The following is a 20,352-nucleotide window of genomic DNA, read 5'->3' on the forward strand; positions in this document are numbered from 1 at the left end:
GAGCAGGAAAGCTGCAATGCAACATGATCCTGATGGACTTGAACTAAAAATACTATCAACACTGCTTTGCCAGTGACAGGCTTGGATCTACTTAACTTGCTAAAGATTACATATTTTTGTTTTGTTTCTTTCCTTTTAATTACTCTAATTGGACTTTCCAGTGATTTAACAAGGTATTCCAAAAACATCTGGCTGAGTTGATGTTTAAAGAATCCAACTCCGCTGGGTTTATTTTTCTTGTCACATTGCCTGTGTGCTTGAGGTCAGATTTCATGTAAAAGTTTGCTTTTAAAGGTGTGAAATAGTTTTGCAATATATATATATATATATATATATATATATATATATATATATATATATATATATATATATATATATATATATATATATATATATATTCTATTAAAACAAATTTAAAGGTATATGTAATTGGTATGCAGATCGATTTGATTGGCAGAAGTAAAATCTGGAACAAATGCTAATTTCACAGAAAGAAAAATCTGGCAACGGGTTAGAAAAAAAACCAAAAAAAAACCCAAACGTTTGGAATACCAGAACATTCTTTTGATTTTATGTTTAAGTAGAAAAGAGAAAGAAACAACATAAAATATTTGGTATGCTGCTGAATTTGTCGTTGATTTACAAAGAAACATCAAAATTTAGGAAAAACTAAAAAATCCAAATATGGAACAAAATTTCAAGAGTTAGAAAAAACAGAAGCAGATCTTTCTGAAGGAGAAAGATTAATTTACTATAACAGATACCAGTTAATCTTTGTTAAGGAATTGAAGACTTGCATTAAAAACACACACACACACACACACACACACACACACACACACACACACCAGCCATGCGCAAAGCACAAGTTAAAATGTCCATTAAGAAGCCTGGGGAAGAGGCAGCATACGATAGGATAGGTGCGGCACCCCCTAGTCCTAAAATTCCATCAAAACGTGCCAAAGTGCTTGTGGATCCGGCATTGCAAGAGCTGTGGGGCTCCGGAGAGTATCCTTACAAAACTGCACCACTGTTTATCAGAAAAATGAAGAATGCTGCTGTGGGAACTGGGTGCGATATCCGACTGAAGGTAGCCGTATCAGGAGAGCCACAGCCGGCCCTCCACTGGTACCACAATAAAAGACAACTGGCCATGGATAACCAGGAATACGGAGGGCTGTGGATCAGGGACTGCAAGCTCAGTGACGCCGGGCTCTACACCTGCATAGCGACCAATCCATTAGGAGAGGCCCGGACCAGCGGTGTACTAGCAGTAATGGACCTGGGGGATGGTAAATAAAATACTTCCTTAAAGAAATTCTAGCCATTACTTTAAATCCCTTTTTATTAGCTTTATTTACATTACTGGACTCTTTTTATTGTGATAAGAATCTTTTTGATCTTTTATGCTAATCCAGGATATGCAGATATTTCAACTAGAAAGTTATTAGCAGCACTGTAACCGATTGCTGTGGGTCAGGTGATTTTTCAGGAAAACCAATGGAGTGGGTTTCACATCTACAGCAAATGAAGTGATTAGGTGCCAGGAAGCAATTTAGTTATGGTGTTGCCTTTCCAATATTTGAATTTTCAAAATGGAAGAATGAAATGCCCAAAAGATCTTTAACAGAAGAGAAGTTGTAATACTTTGAGGTCAAAAATAGATTTTAAAACCTTGATTAGCACCCCTTTTAACTGTGTTTCTTAGATACTGCAAAATTGCATGTGTAAGTTGGTCTTCTCCAATATGACCCTATTCCTATTAAATCAGTGGGACCTATATTGTATGTATGGTGTTGGGATTACATAGAAACATTAAAAAAAACAAAACAAAACAAAACAAAAAAAAACTACAGTGGCAATTATTCAGTACTCTATACTGGAGCCCAATTGTGTTGAATATTGCACACTATAGTCTCTGCATTAAGTAGTACTACTACATGCAATATATTTTGTCAGCCATGAATATTTCCCCTGATGCTTGCCTTATAAATAGCTTGAGCGATTTTTCAAGTGACACTAAAGAGTTATTTTTAAATCTCTCTTTTTTTTAATTCAGTTTTATTTAGCATGGCACTTCACCTTATGTTGTTTTTGGCATAACTGAACACCAGAAAGTGATGAACTGTGGATATTGAAACTTGCTGTAACTGTGGTTGCAAAAACAGAATCCTTCATTTCCAGAATACCTGATAACATTTTCAATACTGTCAGTGTCTTTTTTAAAATACAAGTCTACACAATCATTATTGTGATATATTTTTATCCTTACTTCCAGGGTCCTTAATTATCAAGGAGGTTTCTCCCAACGTCATTTCACTTCTCACCACTAAAATGTTCAATTAGTTTTGAACATCATAATTTGTTTATTTATTTATTTATTTTTATTGCATCGCCATTGTTGAATTGCGTTGATAACAAACATGATTCAGAGGACTTTTATTTAGATAGCTCAGAACAAGTTCAGAACATAGATTCTCTTAAAGGTGGGGTAGTAAAATTATAATAAAATCAATAATTATGTTGAAAAATACATTTATACAGTAACTAAGCAATAGCTGGTCTATTTTAAAGTCTTAATACAGATGATCTAAAATGAAATATGTCTTTTTTTTATTTTATTGTTACAGTATACATTACTAATAGTATGATCCTGAGAAGGATCTGATAAAATGGTGGATCATCATTGGAAAGAGAAAATGGTGGTCACTGTAGATATTGTATTGGAACCACTAAATAAGAGATCAGTCCTTCTTGAACATTTTATAAAGTAGGTCTTCACAGGGGTTACAATTTAAAAAAACGGTACTAAACGGTTTTGAAATTTTAACACCAGAGAGCCTATTGGTGCTAAATTATCAAACCCCACCCTAACCAAGTCCTCCTCATAAGTTCCCACGGGACATAAACCTTCACTCCTGTGTATGTGGAAGAGTGTGGGTCGGTGTCATGTGAGTAGTTCAGACTAAATGAGAAACTATCATAACAACAAGCAAGTGTACAGGTTGTTATACTCGTTTTGTAACACAAGTAGTGCAAATTACACTTCAGAGTGTCTACCACATACAGCGCTAAATGTGTTTACTGTTGGCTGTCCACTCTTACTGACTTGCTATGTATATATATTCACTTTTTGATATTAGAAATAGTGTAACCAGTACATCTAGAAAATGTCAGTTTCATAAAAGCCTACACTGTTCAGGTTTTTTTGCTTCAGAGACATAAGTAAACATGATGAAAAGGTGGACTCAACCAATATTGATTTTTTTTAAAAAGCGAGCATTATTCAGAGAGCTGCTTAAATACTAAATACCTAATTAATACCTAATATCAATGTTATTTTAAAAAAATAATAAAAAAAAATATTGTACTTAAATCACTAATTGTACTTAAATCACTAATTCAAGTTATCTTCATTTAATTTTCTATTTAACAAGTAAATATCCCAAAAAACTAGTCCAGCTACTAAATACTTTTGGCCTCTTTCTTAACTGATAAGCAAGTGCAGCACACTCCTTTTAAATTGCGTCTTTGCCTCCAAATGGACTGACGTTGGGAATTGGGCTATAATATAAAGTGCAGGTGTAGAGTGATGCTTTTGTTTGTTCTTGTATCCTGGATGTCACTGTTGTTACTCAGGGTTGCAGCCAGGCATACACAAACAGACAGCATGTGTTCTCAGATTGGCTTTACTGTATGTTGAATGCAAGCTCTGGTTTTACAACTAAAATAAAGATGATCATGCTAAATTGGCTGATATGTACTAGGAAAACTTAAATACTGGTGAGGTGCCTGTTCGAGCATTTCAGTGGAAAATACAAACAGTGCATACCCGATGATTTCCTTGTTTTTGTTGTGCTGCTTGTTTTGTGCTGACTGACATTGCACTAGTCTTGAAACCATTAATTTAGGTGCAGTCCACTTCAGCTTGGTTTGTTTTTGAATGAGCAAGACTGTTTGATAATTTACCGTGCAAGTATAGCTTTCATGCAGTTGCCACATAGTTTTACGGTCAGTTTCCTTCAAAAATAATAATGTCCTTCAGTTCCTATATCGCTCTTCCATCTTTTTTCCTATTTCTCTTTTCTGCCCCTCCTCTTCGTCATTTGCCCTTCTGCCTCTTTCCCATATGTAAGGCAAAGCTACATGTTTCAATTCCTTGCACTGAACCAGCCCAGTGCTACAGCTGTCCCATCACTCAGTGTGGTTCCCTTTCCCCCCTCAATCCCTCTCCAACCCCCCAACCTCCATCTCCCCCCTGGTTATTTATACTCAGGAATGTGCCAGGCCTCAGATTTATGGCATGTTGACAGGCCACAAGCTCTCCTGTTACACTGAAAGACATCATTGCTAAATATAGGATCACTTTTGTAAAGGGACAAGGCCTATTACCATACTCTTTTAGTAAGAACTCAGAAAAAGGTTGTTGCTGCTGGCTTCATTGATAGCTTTATTGATTAGTTTGAAAGAATTGATGAAAAACAAAATAATACAGCATTGTCATTTAGTTCACCTTTTTTGTGTTTTACTGACTCTTGGATTGTGGAATGGCCACTGTAGATTACATTTGTCACTATGGGGCACATGGAAGGGCTGTGTTGGTTGAAATGCAGGATACGTCTCTTAAGCTGGTCTTTCTTTCATAAGGGCAAAGGATTCATATTTCAAACATGCTTTATATGTTCTGTTTAATTAGTGGCTTTAAAATACTTGATTCACTGTGCTGTTGATAATTCCAGCAAGAGTTGGAAATTTGTAACAAATGTTTTCTCGTTTTCCTATTACCCAGCAGGTATTATAAAATATCTACAGGTGGCTTACAGAAATTATACCCCACAGGGGGGTCTATTGTTATTATTATTATTACTAGTAGTAGTAGTAGTACTAATTTGTCATTTTAGCAAATGCTTTTATCCAAGGCGACTTACAGACTAGGGGTGAACTATGCATCAGCAACTGCTGCAGTCACTTAAAATAGAGCCTTGTTTTTATGTTTCGTCTGAAGGATAGAGCACAAGGAGGTTAAGTGACTTGCTCAGGGTCACCCACAGTTAGTCACTGGCTGAGTGGGGATTGGAACCAGGGACATCCTAGTATCAACCCTTTTTCTGTAACCACTGGACCACCAAGCCTGTATAGTGATGAAATCCTCTGTAATGGATATATAGTGCAGCAGCTCTGGAAAACTGCTTTTAAGTTGTGGTGAAGCTTGGTATTAATATTATTTAGTTATCAGGAGTATCAGATTGCAGGGATATACATCCCTGTACGCCACTCTTACATTTACATGTATCTTCAGAACCTAAGCAGTTATTCCACATATTGTAAATCATTTTAATATACTTTACCATGGTACTAACACCTCATTTGCTTACCTAATGTCATACAGTATATTGGTCTTAAATACCACTTAACCAATTTCCATTAAACTGTTCATTACACACTATTGTGTACCTACTATTGATCAAGTATGGGTGGCATGGTGGTTAGTGCTGCTGCCTTGTAGTGCCAGGGTCCTGGGTTCAATTCCAGTCTAGGGGTCTGTCTGTGTGGAATTTGCATGTTCTCCCTGTGTGTGAGTGGGTTTTCACCAGGTACTCCAGTTTCTTTCCAAAGAGATGCTGTTCAGTTGGACTGGTCATTCTAAATTGGCCTCTGTGTGTATGCTGCCCTGTAATGGACTGGCATCCACAGTGTTGTCCTGTATCTGCTGGGTTAGGTTCTGGCTCACCATGACCCTGTAAAGAATTAAGCAGTTAATGATGATAAATTGATTTTTTCATCTCACTAGCTCTAATTCAGTGGGGGATATATGTTACTGACATTCTTGTTTAAGAGTGTAACAAACAATTAACTCTAGAATTTTACAGCAAAGGGACTTTAAATTGACTTTTCTTGAACCAGAATAACCAGCTATTAAAGTGTTAATGAACGCCCTTTACACAAACACATGACTTGCCATTGTTGTCTCCTGCTCTATATGTATTACTGAAACTTTCTTTTCAACATAATAATTTTTATATAGCGCCTTTAAGAGTGGACCACCACCACAAAGCACTTTAAAAGACATGAGACTAGGGTGTGTGAACTATGCATCAGCTGTAAAGTCACTTACAACAACATCTCACCTAAAAGACAAAGCACAAGAAGGTTAAGTGACTTGCTCAGGGTCACACAACAAGTCAGTGGCTGAGCTGGGATTTGAACCAGGGACCTGCTGGTTATAAGCCCATTTTTTTAACAACTGGTCCATACAGCCTCCTTAATGATTGTTTTGATATTTTTATTTACACCCTGATTCATAAATCTACTGAAGAATGAAACAAAATTAATTAATTTATCAAATCTTTGGAGTGAATTGATAGTAGACCAAGCACACCATGAAAATGTGCACTTCAATTCAATTCAATTCAGATGCACTTGCTGCATTGCTGACACATGTTTTCTGTTGCTAGCGTGTGAAGACAGTGCAGTGTATGATCACTATCAGCTTAGAATACACTATTTTAAGAAAGATTATACACTACAACTGTGCTGTGTTGAGGGCTGAATCTCTATTTCAGTTCCCTAAATACAAAGACAGTAATTTGCAATAGTATCAGTTTGTACAAGTCAGAGGGCCTGGTTTTGTTGAAAAGAAAAACAATAAACATTCAGTTTTCTATAACGTATATTATAGGTTTTGAAAAAAATGTTTACTTATTAAAGAATAAAAGGCTTTTTAGTCCAAAATTAGTCGGTGAGTTTTTTGCGCCTAGTTTTTGTAACATTGTGGTTTTATTTAATATTTCCTGTAATTTGCATCCCGTTACAAAAAACAAGGTTCATTATCCCAATGTTATTATTTTTTTTCCCCATTTTAGTCAAAAATTTTATGTATTTATAAAATTCGTCAATCTTGATGGGAAGCGTATTTGTCAATTTCTGTCTTAACTGAGTAGGTTTTAAAATCAACATGGTTTGTGTATGAAATACCAAAGTTAACTAATATTACCTTCACGTTGCAGCAGTTATAACACCCTAGTGGTGAATTAAGATATTGAAAGCACCCTTGTGACCTTAGCAGGGGAGGTTCTGCCATAAGGCTTGGGCAGGGCTTTGCCACCTCACTGTTTTTTAAGCTCATTGCCCGGATTGTGTAGGTAACTAGCACAATCCAGGTGATACTCGTACAATCAACACGGCTTTGCCTAATCTGCACTGTCACTGCATACAACTTTGTTGTTAATTATAATTACAGGCTAGCAAGAGAGAGAGAAGTATTTTTTTTTCTCTCTCATAATTTGTCAATGTAATTTGTAACATCATCATTAATCACCAACGAGAGAACACTCAAAATTACATGACAGGTGTGACAGCCTAATGCTCAGCCCTGACTAACCTAGACTAATTCTCACCCCCTGCGAGTTTTAGTTTAGGCTACTTCTCACCACATCATGAGACTTACCCTAGGGGTGAGAATGAACCTGGGCTAAAATTCATCATACTGCCCCTTCCTAACTCCAATCCCTCGTGTCTCCTTATATTCCCTCTCGCCCTCTCCATCATCCTCTACTGGCCGACTTGTTCTCTTCCCTTGTCCTCCTGTGGTGGAACCAGCTACCGGTTAACCTCACGACTGTTCAATCTTACTGCTTTCCGCCGTCTTCTCAAATCCCACTTAGTCAATCTATTTGTAAATTCCTATGTATTTTCCTTTATTTAAATTTATTTTGTATATGTTTTTGTTTTTGCATTTTTAATCCCTGTTATTTATACACCTTTTATATTGTTTAATTTTCTGTAAGTTGTTTTGGATAAAAGCGTCTACTAAATAATGAAAAATTCAGCTCACGGGTGTCTAGAGAGTTATGTCTTCATAATGTAGATAAATAAATGAACCAGACACAGCGGTAAGAATTCATATACATCAGTTTACTTTCATGAGTTTGATTTGATCAGGTTCGTGTTTTGGTGCTTTTTATATATTTACATTTGTTTACATAAGTAGCTAATCAGATTTGTAACCAATATGTGTGTAATGCATTTCACCGCTAGATAGCCGTTTAACGATGTAGGCAAATCATGTAAATCTATTTCATGTTTGAACTATTTTAACACTGGAGACCTATATACAGGTCTAGGAAAATAACATAGCAATAAACTGACTTAAGGAGGCAGTGTGGTCCAGTGGTTAAAGTTCATAGCTTGTAACCAGAAAGTCACTGGTTTAAATCCCACCTCTGCCACTGACTGACTGTGTGACCCTATGCAAATCACTTAACTTCCTTGTGCTCCATCCTCTGGATGAGATGTTAAATCAGTGTCCTACTGGAAGTGACTTAAAATACACAGTTCACAGCCTACCTCTGTATAGTGCTTTTTGATGGTGGTCCACTATGAAAGGTGCTATATAAATATATTATTATCTAATATACTATATGTATATCTATGGCTGTTTTCATTTTTTTCCAGTATAGATACTGTTTATTTAATTATCCTAGGGTAGTGTAACTCCTTAGTGTTGAAAGACTTACTGAAATTGTACCTTAAGTTTTTGGAAGTATTAGTGGACATTTACTGCAGAAATGTTCTGAAAACTGATTATAAGAACGGATGTGGTAACAGTTTTATCCAAAGCTTGAGCTTTTTGTTGTTCTACATAGGCTACACCCAGTTGTTTTTTAAATTAAGATTTATCACTCAACACTCTTCAAAGTGTTTAAATTGTTTTTTGTAAACTCCTAACACAATTTTGTTAACTGGAAAGTTGAACAAAAGTTCATATGCAGTTTTGCACACAGAAAAATCTTATACAAATTTTAAACACAGCAAATGTGTTTTGGTCTTCGTTTAATTTTAGTTTAATTAGACAATATAGTAAATGTAAAACAAATGCTGTCTTTATTTCTCGTTTGTAACTTGTGTGGCATAACTGATTTATATCTGAAAATATCTGTCAATCTCTATTTAAAACCCAAGTGCTGAAAATGTTAGAATAAGTAGCTTTACGTTACATTTTCAGAGTGGTTTTTGTTACAATTACTCGAATTCAGTTTTATTTCTTTTTAAATTTTTTTTTAATAGTGCGAGTTGTGTGTATCATGTGGCACCCATACTTACCAAATCCTTTTAATAATCCTTATATATTCTAACTCGATTTAATGAGACCGAACAGTTGAAATCTTAAATCAGTGCCCCAGCAAGTCACCCCAAAGCAGCAATAAATAAATAAACCGATTAGAGCCTGGTAGGAGAATTAACCTAACAGTCCAAAACAGCAGCTACTGTAGGTTCTTTGTGCTTTATATCCAATTGATATATATATTTTTTTATTGAACATGTTCTCATTTACAGTGGTTACCTGGGGAACAAGGGAGAGGGAATGGGAAATTCTGTTTTGAGAATCATGGTTGATGGAATTTAGCTAGACCAGGATTGTATTGACCTTTTATGCATGACCTTGAGGTTAACAGCCATACTCTGTTTCTAAAGGGACCTTCAGTGTAGACAGGATCTTAGTGTAATGTTTTATCCAAGGGGCGGCACCCTTTCTAGCTCAGTGCCCTCTTTTGTAACACCTTACTGGGGCATTTCTTGAGGTGTTAGAGGGAGGAGTTCCCTCCACTTCAAGACCTTGAATTTCCATGGAGTTCTCAGCCTGGCCAGGCCTAAGCTTGCTTCCTTTTTGAGATCTGATAAGATTAGACAGATGGTGAATTGATTGATGGTTTGATTTTTGACATTGACTTCTCATTTATTTAGTGATTTTATTTATTTATTTATTTTTAATCATTTTCCATACAGAGTTAATATATAATTAAGATTTTTTGGCAGCTATTAACCCATAGAATGGTCATAGCTCATTCAAAGCTTTCAGAATGGATCACCTACTGGGAATATTAGTTAAATGTTAACAATAAATGGCTGGTCTATTTATTAGGAAGGGGAACAAATTGAACAAGTCTGGGAACTGTCGTTTCGCTACTTTTCTATCTGTAAATTGTCTTGCATCTTTGCATCATACAGGTTTTAAGACAGCTATATGTATCATACACTTTTCTGTTAATTGGCTGGCCTTCGCATGACTGATTCATTTATTAATAAAATGCCATGCTTGACATGTATTCCATAGTATGTAAAAGTTGTAGCTCACTTTTCAATCAATATGGGCATGATATTTTGGTGGCAAACATGACCATATCTGTTTGAGATACATTTCCCTCAAACAATTAAAATACCATATTGCCATGTTGTCCCAGCACCCCATTGACAGTGCTATGGAAGGTGTTTTTTTTGTTGTTTTTGTCCAGAACCTTTCTCTGCTAGAACATATATTTACATGCAGGGATTCTGTTCACCTGTGTATTGCCCAGTGCAGTTTCTCAGAATTGCATGTTGTAGGTTTGTCATTCAAAGTAGTTTTGTTTCTGTGTATTGATGTCTGTTGGCAAGTTGCAGGCTTGTCTGTAAACTTCAGTGCCAGTTAAAGACCAGGCATGTGTACTGCCAGAAATAGACCATCTGGATTACTTGTTCTCAGATGAACAAGTAGGAGAGAAGGTCCTGGGGGGATAGATACCATATCAGAAGAACAAGAAGAAAAAGATCAGGCAGTCTTAAGAAGTTAAAAATAGGACCAGAAAAGGATACATTTTTTCAGTCATATTTTTTAAAGCTCAGCGGGGACCTTATGGTTTAATTGTTAACAAGGCTTTAGCTTTCTCAGAGGACTCAGGTTATAGTAAGTTTGTTTTTGCTTATGCCTTTAGAGGCTAGTGGATGCAGGTGCAGGGGTGATGCAGTGCGGTAATGAAACAGACACAATAAGATTTAATCCGGTTTGGAAAAGGGGTATATTTGTATTTTTGTATCCAGGTCTGGTGACCAGTAACAATAATAATAAACAGTATATTTATGTTTAGGCACAGGGATTGCACAATCACTTTACGTGCAGATAACATATGTATTAGTATGTGGGCACAAATTAGTTCATGTGCCGGGATTCAAGTGAATGATTAATTAGCAATTGAGTCCTGGCACAGCTGTATATATAGAGGCACGCATCACTCACTCGGGGTTGGTGTGTTCAGGGTGAAAGAATGGCAGAGAGGAGGAGAAAAAAATACAAAATTGATTTGCAACTGTTTTATTTGTCTTGTTGTTTTGAACAACATGTCATTTTGTTTGTTCTGTGTTTTGTTTTGTGTTTGAATCTTTTACTTATAAAATACCAACCTAACAGCGATTTCATTCCCACAACTATTGTCTGCCTATTTCCTGGCCTGTCGTCACCACAAACCAACCTGCTGAGACTGTTAAAATTAAAGGACATTTATTTGAGACTGTTAAGGTACAATTAGGGATGTTTTTTATATCAATTTTTTAATTAAAAGGGTTATTTTTCTTAAAATCAGTACACTTAGAAATATATACTATACAATGTATCAATGTCACCAAAACCCGAGATGGAATTACATAACAGCCTTATATGCATAGTGTGGTCTTGGAATACTTGTATTTGTAATTAATTTAAAGCATATACTACTCTTCAGCAAGGAGGGTGCATATTAAATATAAAAATAGGGAATTGACTGGGTAGGGCATTTTTTCATTGTGTCCCTCAATAGGCAATACCTGCCCCCCCCCCCTAGTTGTATTGCATTCCTAGAGAATGAATAATTTGAGATACCCCACTGCACTTGTGGGATGAGTTGCTGTGACCAGGATGCCTTGCAGTGGTGATGTCAGACCAAAAATAGACTCAGGAAGTAGCAGGTGAAACTGAGACACAGGGACGCTCAGTGTTTTATTAAATAATAATAATAAACAAAAGATTTAAACAAAAACAGCACACCAAAACAGGACACGGCACCTGAGGCCAAAATAAACAGACAAAGAAAATGAATTAACACTAAACGAAATAGACACTAACACAGCAGACGAACAGACAAACACGGTGAGTGAAAATCATGCATTTACTTTTACTTGTGTTTTTAATTCTCTTCTCTCCACACCTGCTCTCCACTCACTGAACACATAATCCAGAGTGAGTGAAAAGATGCTGCTTTATGCAGCTGTACTGAGACTCGATTGCTAATCAATCATTCAACTGGAGTCTCGGTACGACTGCACGTGAATTAGTGAAGTGCAATTCCCCATGCTTGTATATTATTACATTTTACCTGCACATGAAGTGCTGTGCAATCCTCGTGCCTATATACAAACATACATTTTAAACAACTCGTGTTTCACAAGCCCATTTATATCACATGTACCAATGACTATACACCAACATTAACACACAACATCAACACTGAAATACACACAGGGCGGGGCAACATTGCCACACTTGCTCATTGCGATATTTAGCATTTATTTGAAGAGGAAATGGTTCAAGGATATCAAGCACATTTTGTAGCAAATTGTTTGTAGCAGTGGTGGCACCAGGCTCTCCGATGAGGGAGCTGAGGGGGACTAGGCAAAAATTTGAAGGTGTTACACTGCACGTTGTGTGGGCACATATAGTGTCTATGTTTTGATATGTCACAAAACTTCAATATTAGGGTGGTGGAATCTGATGCAGATTAAGTGTTTTCTTTTCTCCTGAAAAACTGCAACAATTTAACAGGAAACGGGCAATAACAACATCTACCCTGACTCAAATTAAACAGTCTTCAAAGACACATGTTGGATATAGTAAAATAGTGAATCTGTAATATTTGTGGTTCACTGACCATCAGCATCATAATTTAACCTTGCAGATTGTTGCAGCAAACTTTACCAGTAATGATGTCTCTTGCAATCGGTTCATGCTTCACTATTGTTTAGTGCGTCTTTTTCGCCTTAATCCACAATTTGTGAATCGACTTTGCTCCCTTTTTCTTCGGATTGTCCTATCTCGTAGGCGGTCCATAGTTAACCCCTATTTTAATTTCTGCATGGAAATCTGAAAGAAAAGGCTTTACGACTGTTGAATTTTCGAACTGCAAGTTTGATGAATCACTCATGATTTCAGGAAAAGGTGTAAACAAGGAATCGTCGGAGAAGATTTTACAGTTCTAAACACCGACACTTTGATGTGTAGAGCCCAGTGTTACAAAACCAGACAATTTCCTTGCTAGAGAACTAGTAGAAGCACTAGTTTCCTATCTATATTTGATTAAATGTTTTAGTTATAGGAGAGTACATCTGAAAGTTTTTTTTTTTTTTTTTTTTTTTTTTTTAAAGATGTGGCAGCAGCTAGTTTACAAACCTTGACATTTCATTGGGCAGGGGAAATGTGCTTGTAAGGCAAAAACATTGATTGAGCATCTTTTTTCTCCTTTATTGCAGCTTTTCGCCTTTTGAACTGTCTCTGTCCTATCACTTTTGCTGCCTACTTATTGTATCGCACGTTGATACAATGTTGAAATAAAACCCTAAACAGAAAGGACATAGACATAATAAAAAATTGTTATTCGCCATTATCTACACATATCAAAAAATATAATGCAGCATAAAAATCAATTGGGCATTCAATGCCCCCATGTGAATGGAGGGTAAACCATAATGCAAAAGAGCAGAGTGTGCTTTTAACGTCATCTTATCACACTGACACAAGACATGATCTGTAATGGCAGTGCCACACAACTCTACTTGTTACACTGTAATAAAATAAGCAGTCATGAAGTAGACAAATAACTAGAACATTTATAGGTTATATTTAAATGTTTAAGCAAGGGGTAGAAGTTGAAATAATTAGAGACTTTAAATAACATTAACAAGCTGGTCCCTGATTAAAGTTGCCTTGTTGAAGACGATACCTGGAATGGTTTGATTGTTTAAACCCACATAAAGTCTCTGAAAAGTCTTACAGAACTTAAATTCTTCGGTGGAGGGGTGACATTGGGATGTACTGTACAGTGCTTTGCGATACTTTTGTATAAAATGCCATAAATAAATAAATGCCTTGTGCCTGGTTGTTTAATAATATGTTGTACTGCTCTTGCCCAAATTGTTTTTCAAATGCCCACTGGTGGGGTGGCATATCATTAGTAGTGAATAATATTTAAAATAATTTATCACACTGCTTATTCATTAAAGAAAAAAGAAAATTAAACTGGAGGTATGCAATTAAACTGTCCAACCCAGCTATGGCAGATCACCATGGCTGAAAACCATCTGTCTCGATTGGGAGCAGTAGACATTTTCAAATGCAGGCTTCAGTGTGAAAATGGGTGTGGATTTCTCATGTTTTATGTCATGCTCATGGGTAAAATGAGATTTACCCTATCCCACTCCGTGGCTGTTATTTTTGGCAACAAACCTGATTCTGCCGAGCTGTTCTCCCAAACATGCATCGCCACTTCATGTGTAAATAGCCACACATGGAAACTCCCACAAAGTCAAGTAGATAGTTATTGGAGATGTTGCAATATGAAAATGTCAAGTATTTTTGAATATCTACCATTTGGTTATCATACTCAGCGCGGTGTTAGGTAAAACATATGAATGAACAGATGTTATTGGTGATGGCATTTAAATAATCATAAATACTTTGCACACGTAAATGGGCTAAAATCACTTTTCTTAACTCTGTTATTGGCATGAGAAACATTAGCAAGACCCTGTCTGTTTGTGTTGAGTATCTTGTTTGTTGTTTATTTCAGGACTATCTAGCTATTTCAAATAGAGCACTATAGATTCCTATACTCAATACATGTCCTGTTAATCTAAAGGTCAGTCATTCAGAACAAACCCAGACAGGTAATGATTGTATAGATTATATCAGAACTGCCATTCTGACTTTGCTATTTTTTTCCCCATATCGAGCTCAGTAGACCATGTAATATTCTAATTATACAACAAAAGCAGCGACTGAAATACGAGCTACCAAAATAGATGTAATTCGACAAAGCATGTTAATAACAATGAGTATTTAAAAGAATAGTGGTGTGTGCATGCTGATACTGACACGCAGCCAGCCAGCCTTGACATTTAGAAGTGCATTATTTCTGTAATGGTTTTAGCCTTTAACTGTGGTTCTCAAACTGGTTCATATTGACGGCCGCATATGTGGCTGGAAATCCAACTACTGGGGTGCCCCCCTCCCCATTGTGCCCATTATATAGCTTATCATACTTCCATTCATGACAGTTGAGTTGACAGTTCTGTGTAATAGAGCAATGCATTTTAAAAACGAATTTCAGATGTTTGCCCCTTGACATTACCATTTTATTTATTTAATTTAGCCCAATCCTTTAATTAATGAATTAATATAGATAGATAGATAGATATATATATATATATATATATATATCAATATATATATATATATATATATATATATATATATTGTAACGAGCAATTCACTACGGTTCATTGCCCCTTTAAAACAGGACCCAGTACACAGCAATAGAAGTTTTTAAAGCGCTTACATGCTATTTTTAATAACATATTTTTGATAAGCTGTTTACCTGTAACACAAAATAAACAACCAAAAACACACAGCTCCATACATCAGAAGGTTTTTACACTACCTTTCCTTATTTCCTTTACTTGAGCACACCTTCAAGGGGGCTTTTTCACACACAGCCCTGACCAGACTGGCTGCTTCCCTTAAATACCCTGCACCTGGCTCTAATTTACAATAAACACCAGGTGCAGGGGATAACTAATAATCAGACTGTGATGAGTCAAAGGGGTTTCGGTCTGTGATTCAGCCTCCCGACAGTAGATGGCATCAAACCAACTCGGGACTTCCCTTACCAAGATCTCGTGACCATGGCAAAAGTCATCTTTTGAGGGGCGGCACCTTGGTGAGGGGCGGAAGTACGAGTATGTAAATTCCAGCCACTGGAGTCAAGTGAAGGATAAGGACACGTGTCGGTTGGGGATTGGTGTTCCACTGACTACAGAGGCGGGACATTACATACTAAAGGGAACGTACTACTGTGTTCGGGGTTGGTCCGAAAAATAAAGTAGGAGGAGTAACGGGTGAAGGGAGAGACTGGTTTTGTGCAGCGGGATTTTTGAAATTCTAACATTTCTTTTGTCTTTTTTTTGTTTATGGTCACCACGAAGACAAATTAAAGACGAGTCATCAGTTTGTTTTGGATTTCACCCCTGCACTCCTTCCCTCACACCATTTTGTTTTTTTGTTTGTTATTTAATCCTTTTGTTGTGTATAGAAAATAAAAATAAATTATTTTATTTCTGTACACATAAATTACTGTCTGGACATTCCATTTAATACACTCTCGCCTCACACGTGGTGTCAGAAGTGAAAATGGATCCAGCTACAGTTTTGACAATGTTTAGGGAGCAGGAGGAGAAGCGAGAGGAGAGAGAGACACGGCACCTGGAACAGCTCGCCCAGTTCTTGGGACAGCTGGTAGAAAAACTATCAATATCAACATCAGAGAGAGCGGTTGCCCGGATGTTTGCAGCTCAGCCTAATCTTCAGAAGATGACCTCGGAAGATGATCCCGAGGCTTTCTTGATTACGTTTGAGAGAGTGGCAGAGGCTGCAGAGTGGCCTAGGGAACACTGGGCCATGAAATTGGCACCCTGCCTGACAGGGGAAGCTCAGGCAGCGTATCGAGCCCTGACGGCCACGAATGCAGGGGACTATGTTAAAGTTAAAGAAGCCATTCTCTCACGCCTCGGGATCACGGAGGAAACATACCGGCGCCGTTTTCGGGAATACCAGCTGTCCAAGGGGATGCGGCCCCGGGTTGCGGGACAATATCTTTTAGATCAGTGCACCCGGTGGCTGCGGCCAGAAGAACATACACCCCAAGAACTGGTGCAGAAAATAGTTATAGAACAGTTTGCGTCTATACTACCGCCAGGGAATCGAGAGTGGATTAAGAGGAATAGACCTACCACTCTCGAGGATGCCCTCCTCCTGGCGGAGGCCTACGAAGACGCAAACGAAGGTGCCGGGTCAGACCCCACTCCTGCCCCTAAACTAACTCGGACCAACCAACCAATGAAGCCCAGAGGGGGTAACCGGACCTTCAGACCATGGAGGTCGAGGTTAGCCCCATCCTGGGCGAGAGAGAATCCCCCTAACCTGCCGGTCGCGGACTCGCAGGACAGATTAACTCCGTTGATGCCTCCTAACCAAGTGTGCTACCAATGTAATGAGCCTGGACACATTGCCAGGAATTGTCCAGTAATAAAGGTGGACCTGGCGACAAGATCCTGGTCAGCAGTAACAGGTAGGAACACTGGGGAATGTCGGGAGGGCCCTTATCAGTTAAGAGTACAGGTCGGGGGAAAGAGTACTTACGCATTTGCGGACTCTGGGTGTGCACAAACATTGATTCGGCAAGCTCTCTTGGATGGGGTAGCCTGGGAGCCACAGGGTAAAGTGGCTATCTCCTGTATTCATGGAGAAACTCGGGTTTATCCCACCACTAAAGTTAGACTTATTGTAGGTGATTATTCAGCTTGCGTTAAAGTGGCTGTAGCGCAATGTTTACCATACCCTGTTCTCCTGGGAAGAGACTGGCCGTTTTTTGATCGTATTTTAGGTCGGGAAATGGTCTTAGTTTCTACCAGGGGACAATTAAAGCAACAGGAGAAAACAATTGGCGAGATTTTTCCGTTGCAATCCGACCTGTTTAACCCTAAAATCCGCCCAAGAAAAACAAAAAGAGAGCGTCGGGTGGAAAAATATGAGGGAACTCTGAGACGACAAGGGGAGGGGTCTGACACAAAAGTAAACCAATCGCTGAAACGGCAAGGAAAGGGAGTAGGTATTCAGTGTAACCGGGGCTGCGAGGTTACTGAGGTGGAAGGTCATGTAATAAAAGACACTCCTCTCTGTGTACCTAACCATTGGGACCGAGATATTGACTTGGGATATGAACAACAAAATGATCCCACGTTACAGTATGCTTGGAAACGGGTTAGATATATCGAGGGGAAGGATATGCAGGAAGGACAACCGGTGGTATTTCCGCATTTTTCTGTATCTGGGCACTTATTATATAGAATAACCCGGGCTCCCGGGACGGGACAGCTCGTAAAACAGTTATTGGTTCCTAGGCCTTTTCAGTCAGAAATCATGAGATTGGCGCATGACATTCCATTTTCAGGTCATTTGGGAACTGAAAAGACTCAGGAACGAATTCTGGCCCGGTTTTTTTGGCCTGGGGTTTATGGTCTGGTGCGGAAGTATGTATCGGAGTGTCCTGAATGTCAATTAGCTGCCCCTAAGTCAGTTCGCCCCGCACCTCTGGTTCCACTTCCAATTATTGGGGTACCGTTTGAAAGGATTGGTGTAGATTTAGTAGGCCCTCTGGAGGGAACAGAGTCAGGATATCGGTATATTTTAGTAGTAGTGGACTACGCAACGAGATATCCAGAAGCTGTTCCCTTACGCTCTATGAATGCAATAGCTGTAGCGAATGAATTGGTAAAAATATTCTCTAGGGTGGGAATCCCGAAAGAAATTCTCACTGATCAGGGCACTAATTTTATGTCAGACTGTATTCAGCAACTATATAAATTATTGAAAATTCGTTCAATTAGAACCTCAGTTTTTCATCCACAAACGGATGGGCTTGTTGAACGATTTAATCAGACTTTGAAAAATATGTTGCGCCGCTTTGTAGATCAAGAAAAACGCAATTGGGCTAAACTGCTTCCCTACTTGCTCTTTGCAGTTCGCGAGGTACCACAATCCTCAACGGGGTTTTCCCCGTTTGAGCTCTTGTACGGTCGGCAGCCGCGGGGTATCTTGGATCTCATAAGAGAAGGCTGGGAAGAACAGTCAAAGGAGTCTAAAAATGTAGTAAAATACGTGTTGCAGTTACGCGATCGCTTAGAATTAGTCGGTCGATTGGCACATGACAATCTCAAAGCGGCACAGCAGAAGCAGCAACAAAGCTACAATAAAAATGCAAGAATTCGGAACTTTCGACCTGGAGACAAAGTGTTGTTATTGTTGCCCTCATCGGAATCTAAGTTGTTTGCTAAATGGCAGGGTCCCTTTCAGGTTATTCGAGCAATTGGTAAAGTCAATTATGAGATCCGACAGCCTGGGCGTCGGAAAGAAAGTCAAATTTATCATGTTAATCTCCTGAAACCGTGGAAAGAACGGGAAGTCCATTTTATATCTCCTGTACAGGAGGGAGAGGATTTTGGACCCTCAATTGAGTCAGAGTCAGCAATTGAGGTCCCGATGGGGGAACAATTAACTCCTGATCAGCGTGAAGAGGTAAGCAATCTAATTAAAATGTTCAGTGATGTGTTTTCTAACGTGCCTGGAAGAACGCATTTGATCGAACATGCTATTATCACTCCGCCAGGTCTAAGAGTTAGACAGAGACCGTATCGCATTCCAGAGAGTCGGAGAGATTCTGTTCGAAGGGAGGTGGAGTGTATGTTGAAACTTGGGGTAATTGAACCTTCCCGAAGTGAGTGGTGTAGCCCAATAGTACCAATAGACAAGCCAGATGGGTCACTACGATTATGTATCGATTTTAGGAGGGTGAATGCTATCTCCAAGTTTGATGCATATCCCATGCCTCGAGTAGATGAACTCTTAGACAAACTGGGGCAAGCTCGGTTTATTTCAACTCTGGATCTGACGAAAGGATATTGGCAAATTCCATTAACGAAAGCCTCTCGTGAGAAAACGGCATTTTCAACCCCAGAGGGTCTTTTTCAATTTTGTACTATGCCGTTCGGACTTCATGGAGCGCCTGCTACTTTTCAGAGACTAATGGACAGGGTTTTACAACCTCATCGAGAGTATGCAGCTGCGTATATCGATGATGTAGTCATTTATAGTTCTTCCTGGAGAGAACATTTGACTAGATTAGAAGCCGTCTTACAGTCTCTGAGGAGGGCGGGGCTCACAGCGAACATGGCAAAGTGCGCTATTGGAAAAGAAGAAACTAAATATTTAGGTTTCATAATGGGTAAGGGTAGAGTGAAACCGTTGGTTTCAAAAGTCCAGGCTTTGTTGGATTCACCGGTACCTACCACGAAAACCCAGGTGAGATCACTGTTAGGGTTGGCTGGTTATTACCGCCGCTTTATTCCACACTTTTCCACTATAGCCGCCCCTCTCACTGATCTCACTAAAAAGAACGCTCCAAATAAAATTAAGTGGAGTGCAGAGTGTCAGACAGCCTTTGAATCTATTAAAACTAATTTGAGTCAGGCCCCAGCATTAATAAGCCCGGATTTCAGCCGAGAGTTCGTCCTGCAGACAGATGCATCGCAGACTGGTCTGGGGGCGGTTCTGTCCCAGGAGAGAGATGGTATAGAACACCCGATACTATACATCAGTCGGAAGTTACTGCCCAGAGAACAGAGGTATTCGGTAGTGGAGAAAGAATGCCTGGCAGTGAAATGGGCAGTGGAATCTTT

General features: G+C 38.6%; 1 protein-coding gene across 3 annotated transcripts in view; it reads left to right on the forward strand.

Moving 5' to 3' along the window:
* The first annotated feature begins 429 nt into the window (after window positions 1-429).
* The window catches only part of LOC121322068 (striated muscle preferentially expressed protein kinase-like), a 140,042-nt gene continuing 120,119 nt past the window's right edge, over window positions 430-20,352 (forward strand). Inside the window, exon 1 of one of the 3 annotated variants that reach the window (XM_041261560.1) lies at window positions 430-1,292. In XM_041261560.1, coding sequence (XP_041117494.1) covers window positions 854-1,292 — 439 coding nt within the window. In that variant the 5' untranslated portion in view covers window positions 430-853. The remainder of the gene's footprint in view (window positions 1,293-20,352) is intronic. The other 2 variants (XM_041261559.1, XM_041261562.1) reach the window with 2 other exon arrangements.

The sequence above is a fragment of the Polyodon spathula genome, chromosome 10 (assembly GCF_017654505.1).
Source record: "Polyodon spathula isolate WHYD16114869_AA chromosome 10, ASM1765450v1, whole genome shotgun sequence".
Taxonomy (NCBI): Eukaryota; Metazoa; Chordata; class Actinopteri; order Acipenseriformes; family Polyodontidae; genus Polyodon; species Polyodon spathula.